The 6443-nt window shown below is 40.3% G+C and overlaps 1 protein-coding gene across 1 annotated transcript in view; it reads left to right on the forward strand.

Moving 5' to 3' along the window:
• Positions 1 to 5654, forward strand: part of prkg3 (protein kinase cGMP-dependent 3) — a 10363-nt gene extending 4709 nt beyond the window's left edge. The window contains exons 12-19 of the mRNA XM_046060807.1: positions 2238 to 2374; positions 2481 to 2570; positions 2743 to 2884; positions 3099 to 3262; positions 3616 to 3732; positions 3983 to 4045; positions 4245 to 4320; positions 4815 to 5654. Of these exons, the coding sequence (XP_045916763.1) occupies positions 2238 to 2374; positions 2481 to 2570; positions 2743 to 2884; positions 3099 to 3262; positions 3616 to 3732; positions 3983 to 4045; positions 4245 to 4320; positions 4815 to 4901 (876 nt within the window). The 3' untranslated portion in view covers positions 4902 to 5654. The remainder of the gene's footprint in view (positions 1 to 2237; positions 2375 to 2480; positions 2571 to 2742; positions 2885 to 3098; positions 3263 to 3615; positions 3733 to 3982; positions 4046 to 4244; positions 4321 to 4814) is intronic.
• The last annotated feature ends 789 nt before the right edge of the window (positions 5655 to 6443 follow it).

Below are 6443 nucleotides of genomic sequence, written 5' to 3' on the forward strand. Positions count from 1 at the left end.
TGATTTCCAACTTGGGTGCGAAAGACCAAGAACAAGGCTTTCAAATGAGTTATAGTTTAGTTTAGGTTTAGAGCTGATTAGTAGGCTAGAGTCGAAGAAAGCTGCAACTCCACCTCCTCGGCCTGTGCCTCGAGGAATGTGAGTATTAATATGACTGGGAGGGGTGGATTCATTTAGGCTAACATATTCTCCATCACCCAGCCAGGTTTCAGTAAGACAAAATAAATCAATATCATAATCTGATATTAGTTCATTTACTAGTACAGCTTTAGAAGAGAGAGATCTGATGTTTAAGAGTCCACATTTAACTCTCCTATTCGTTTGCACTATTGCTCTTGTGGTTTTAATTTTTATGAGGTTTTTATGTACAGCTCCTCTTCTGTTTACCTTTGATTTAAATAATTTCGATGGTCGGGGGACAGACACCGTCACTATAGGATTTTCACTAAGTGACTCCTGAAATGAAGGAACAGAGAAGTGTGTAAGACTGCGACTCTGCGTAGGGTTTTGGGTGGGTAACTGCTGAATTAGAAGGGCAGAGAAGTGTGTTAGACTGCGACTCTGCGTAGGGTTTTGGGTGGGTAACTGCTGAAAAAGAAGGGCAGAGAAGTGTGTTAGACTGCGACTCTGCCTCCTGGTCTCAACTCTGGGTTGTCATGGATTTGGTCCACTAATAAACTTGGCCAGATTTCTAGAAATGAGAGCTGCTCCTTCCCAAGTGGGATGGATGCCGTCTCTCCGGATCAGACCAGGTCTTCCCCAGAAAGTCTGTCAATGATCTACAAAGCCCACATCGTTTGCTGGACACCACCTCAACAACCAGCAGCGGAATGACGACATGCGGCTATACATGTCATCACTGGTCAGATTTGGCAGGGGTCCAGAGAAAACTACGGTTTTGATGGGAGATGGGAGTGCTTCTATGGTATTTTGGGGAAAGCAGTTTTACCAAACTCTGAGTGCTGGTAAAGACAATTAGGCCACGGTTAGAATGCAGGTGTGCAAAGTGATGGTCCAAATCAGACAGATACAGGTGGGATATTTTGAAATGCGACCTCAGTCTGTGCAGTCAGATCAGAATTGATGCGATGCTGACATCACTCTAGAGTCACTTTCTCCTCCTCCTCCTCCTCCTCCTCCTCCTTGTTTACTCATTTACTCATGGATTCCCTTTCTTCCACCTGAAATCAGCTTAAATATAAAGATAGATAGATAGTAACCTCTGTGGCCTCCATGTTTACTTCTGTACAACAGCGCACTGCTCGTATTATTCTTTTGTGCATGTTGGTCACTTCCTTTTTATCTGATCTGGGCAATATTGAATGGAATTGAGCATACAGTCCTGCAGTGTGAATGTAGCCTTTGTCTATGGCATATGCGCTGTGGTGTGAAATGCATGTGTTCTCTTTTCCAAAACCTTTTACGGTTGTTATGATTTCTTTGAGACAGGAGAAAAATGTTTAAACCACAGAACACATTACACTTTCTTAGTGAGAGAAATGCAAGAGGTAGGAGGGAAGGTAGTAAATACTGTTGGACTGTACAAAAATGATTGTGGTTGTTTATTTAAAAAGCAATGTCCTGCCCTGTGTAATTTATATTTTCTTTGGACTATCCCCATAATATCACAAGACAATATGTCTATGGCAAAAATAAGGAAAATACACAACCCCTCACCCCCCCATAAATCCAGCTGCATCTCACTTATGGGGAAGTGCTTTTTACTGAGAAACAGGATTGCTGTCTTCTCTATATTTCCACCTTTATAACTCGTTTGTTCCTTTTTTTTTTTGATTGTTTGTTTCACGAGGACAGAATGGAACAAAAAAATCAATCAGGGATGGGACATTCCTGCGCTCCAAAAATGTTTGTTTTGCACCTCCTAATCATTTTCATACAGTCCCTAAAAAAGTGAGAGTATGCAGTAAGTTGCAGCATTGCCCATTTAGAAAACTATCATAGCCTGTCGACTGTTAAAGATATTATTACAATATTCAGGGGGAAAATTCAATGACTGATTGATATTTATTTTACCAGAACTTTTTCTGTTGATCTATCAGCTACTGTGGCTGTTGGAGTTTAACTCATCCAGAAAAGATAATTTCTGCCTCCAAATCAGCTCCCAACTGTCACCCAAACACCAGTCTATCATAAACCCCCACATCTTTGCGTGATATTACCTAGGACATTCGACACTAATAGTTTAGTGTTGATCATTGTTTTGTTGTCATTTTAAGATGGCCACAGTGAATAATGGGAAATATTACGCCATGAAGCGAGTGAGCAAGAAGCAGATCGTTGCCAAGAGACAGGAGGAGCACATGCTGTTTGAGAAGAAGATCCTTCAAGCCACCCAATGTGACTTCATCGTCCGGTATCTATCATCACAAACACACACAATGGCAAATACAGTTTAATGTACAGAGAACTTAGAAGTGTTAGTTGACCTTTCTTCCCACTCTTCTATCCTCTCTCTGTAGGCTTTATGCAGCTTTTAAAGACACACGATACATCTACATGGTCATGGAGTTCTGTTCTGGAGGAGAGATCTGGACCAAACTCAAAGAAGTGTGAGAAAACACAAAGAAATGTTTTCAGTGAAATTACATTTTATATAATTTCCTCATTTGGATATTTTTTTCGAATGTTAAAAATGTTATCAGCAATAGCATATTCAAGTGAGCCGAGGAGGAAGTTGTTGTAGAGGAGTATTTCAACCATTTATGTCTCCGTGATTTTCAGAGGGCGCTTTGACGAGCCCATCGTTGTGTTCTGCACTGCCTGCGTGGTGGAGGCTTATGCCTACCTCCATAAGAAGAACATCATGTACAGAGACCTGAAGCCTGAGAACCTGATGATGGACGTAAAGGGCTACATCAAACTGGTGAGTGTGCACGTGCGTCGATTTCAATTCTCTTAAAGCTCTGAGGATGAGTTGAATATTCAGGAGATGCACTTGTGCAGATGTGTCAGCATGTGTTTCTGTGCTTTTCACTAGTGTTTTCACATGTAGAGGCTGCACCTAGCGGCTGGAATGAAATGATAATGAGTGGGATTTGTATGTTCCTCTGTCTCTGTGTACGTGTGTGTCTGTGCAGGTGGACTTTGGTTTTGCCAAAGAATTGGTGCGCGGTGAGAAAACCTACTCATTTGTCGGCACTCCTGAGTACATGGCTCCAGAGATCATCAAGAATCAGGGTCATGACTTTGCAGTTGACTTTTGGTCCCTTGGCGTCCTGATCTTTGAGCTATTGGTGGGAAGGTAACACTAACGCACCTGCCCACATTTGGAAATAAGCATTAGTGCTGTCTTGTATGGTTCATAGGAGACAAGCTGGTATTGATAAATGTGTTTAATTATTTAGTATAAAAACAAAGAGAGAAGTGAAGAAGAAGAGAGAGTCACAGAAATATGGTGAAGTGTGAATGAACCATGAATGAGTCTTAATGTTAACCAGTAGATGGCAGTAGGGAATTGCGACTGGAGAGTTCAGTGTCCGCAGTCACAGGTGCAGTTTACCTGCAACTTGTTGATTTCTGAGATATTTTTATGTCATACAGTTATAAGATTAAAGAAACAACAACGGCACTCTTCTCTTTTTTTCAACATGTCAGCCCTCCCTTTTCAAGCTCAGAGCCTCAGAAGATTTATGCCAAGATTTTGGATGGGGTGCTCAAGTATCCACCATACTTGAGTGAGGCAGCCAAGTCCATTATCAGCAAAATGTGCAGGTGAGACAGAAATATAGATTCAAAATGAAATCAAAGTTCACATGAAATAGAATTGGATCATTTAATATGCATATGAAAACTACATAGATGTTTGAGCATTTCAGACAGTTACTCCTAGCGTAGAGCATGAATTATGGAACATATCTGCAAATCACTACACTGTAGCACAATGTGCACTTTCTGCGGTTTTTGAATGCAAAAAAATCTAAATGTCCTCTGCCTGAATGATGTCTTGTGTTTTTGCTTGCAGACCTCGCCCAGGTCAGAGGTTAGGAAACACCAAAAATGGAATCAAAGATGTCCGGAATCACAGGTAACCATTGCAGCATGAGTGATTGCACATTATCCTTAAGTAATAAGGCACAGGAAGTATTCACCAGCTGGCCTATTTTTTGAAGCTTTGTTTTTGGTCTGTACTGCCGACTGAGCTTTTCTACTTGGGATGAATCATTGGAGTTGTTTCTTATTTCCAATATGTTTGACCCGTAATCTCTCTCATCTTTTCCCTTCAGGTGGTTCAGCAGTATGAACTGGCACAAGCTGCGTATGGGTCAGCTCAACGCCCCCACAGTCCGGCTCATACGCAAGGCAAGTCAAAGTACTAGTTTGTTTACTATTAAGTGACTAAGGAAAACAGAACTAAAAAACACAGCTGGTCCACTTCCAGAAAGTAGTTTTTAAGACTGGCATTTTAAAATCCTTTAAAAAATCCATATATCCACTACCTGATAAGAATTTAACAATTGAAAACTTTAAAAACACCAAAATCACCCACAAACATACTGACTGACCGAGGCATATCTAGACCAGCAACTCCCGTGTTCCGTGAGGTAAATTTACTGTTTTTATCAAGGGAGTCTGGTGGCTCGATATAGCGATATAGCTATTGTTTCTGGTTAATCTTACTCTTTAAAAACAGTGTTGTTATCCCAATTAGTCAGTAAGACATAAAAACATGGGAAAATAAGGTCCAGGTGGAAAAATATGTAAGTTGTCCTTAAATTCATGGTTAGACAGGACTGTATATGACTGTGTAAAATTTATCCACAATTTATTATTCAAACAATTTTTTCCTCCTTCAGGGCCCCTGCTACATCAACTTTGATCGTTTCCCTCTTGATCAGACCAAGGCAGAGGAGGAGTTCTCTGGCTGGGACCGTGACTTCTGATATTTTACTTCTGATATTTAAAGATCAAAGACCACAAGAGCTGAAAACATCAGCCAAATATGGAGACAAATCCAAATAACCTCAGTTAAAACCCAACTAGGACCACACAATGGTAGTAGGAACTTCATATTGAAATAAAACATGACCCATTTCATACTAGTTTGATTATTAAATTAGAGTGGAACTAGAGGATGTCACCATCTCCAAAATATTTATTAACTTCTCTGTCGCTATAGTGGAACAACCATCTAGGTGGTGAAGGGTAAAAAATATGAGGAAGTGTTAAAACAAGATGTTCTGTTTCCAATCAGTGTGGGGAGATCTGGTGCCTGATGAGTGTTAGTAAAATCATCCGTATAACACTCTTCACTGATTAGAATAAAACACCCGTCTGAGTGCTTGCTAGCTGAGAAAAAAAGGCTCGAGTCATACTGTATAATCTGTACAGAGGGCCAGATCTTTCTAAACCTGCAATTAAATAATGTCACATCTGTATTGTGCTCCACTGTTTATTGCTCTCTGGATCTATTTTAGTTTTCGAGGTAAAACATGCTTTCCTGCTTGTAGCAAAACTGTTAAATGGTTCAACATTGTTAAAGTTGTTTTTTTTATTATAAATTGTCACTTTCTTGTGGAGTTTTTCCTTTGGTTTTCCAGATATTCTGCCCCCTTTTTTCAGTGCAGATTATTTCCTTGCACCTTGATCATAGAGCATCCTGATGTAATTTTTCTACCCGACTCAAGTTTAGTAAATAAAAGTGCTTATATATGCTTGAGTTAGCTGTGTTTGTTTCTTATACATACCCAGCGCTGTTTTATCATCAAATCCCAAGTGTGAAACAGTGCACTTTTTTTTGCTGTTGTGGCCAAATCACACACACATGGCATACAGAAAGCAATGATAGTATGTAGAGTTCAGAGGTGAGATAGTGAACAAAGAGGAAATATTGTGTGTATAAAGATGTTATCAGAGAGGGGAATAGTCTGGGACAGTGTGCAGCGTTTACAGGTTTAATTTGATGTTGCAGCTGATTGTTTAGCTCTGGAGAGGTCCAGCTGTCTGTCATGGCAGCAGTTTTTAAGGCAGGAAGAAGGAATCCTTTTGTTCCTTCCTGTTGAGGTCTGTGACTTCCCTACTGAGACTATTTTTCCACATCAGAAAAAAACACCTCACATGAAAGCAATCATATCTTCCAAAGGGGAAAGACACGCTACCAGATGTTTCCCTCCTGCAGAAAACACCTTGAAGTCTAGAATTTAACGCACTGACAGAAAAGACAGCCGTGGCACAGAGGATGTACAAAATGATCTCTCCAGTAGTGTCCCATGTTTTCCTGCTCTCCTGCACAAAGGATCAACATTTGTTTGTGGCCAACCTTATTTTACCTGCAGTGCATGTGACATGAGAGAAACAGAGTGAACATGATTTATGGATTAAGCTTGCTTTATCTTGTTGTTTTCTTAGTGTCAACAAATCCCATGAAAAACCACCACCACCAATGTGTTAATCCTTTTCTCAATCCTACTACCTGACTTCCTGTT

This window comes from Micropterus dolomieu, linkage group LG10 (assembly GCF_021292245.1).
Source record: "Micropterus dolomieu isolate WLL.071019.BEF.003 ecotype Adirondacks linkage group LG10, ASM2129224v1, whole genome shotgun sequence".
In the NCBI taxonomy this organism is placed as follows: domain Eukaryota; kingdom Metazoa; phylum Chordata; class Actinopteri; order Centrarchiformes; family Centrarchidae; genus Micropterus; species Micropterus dolomieu.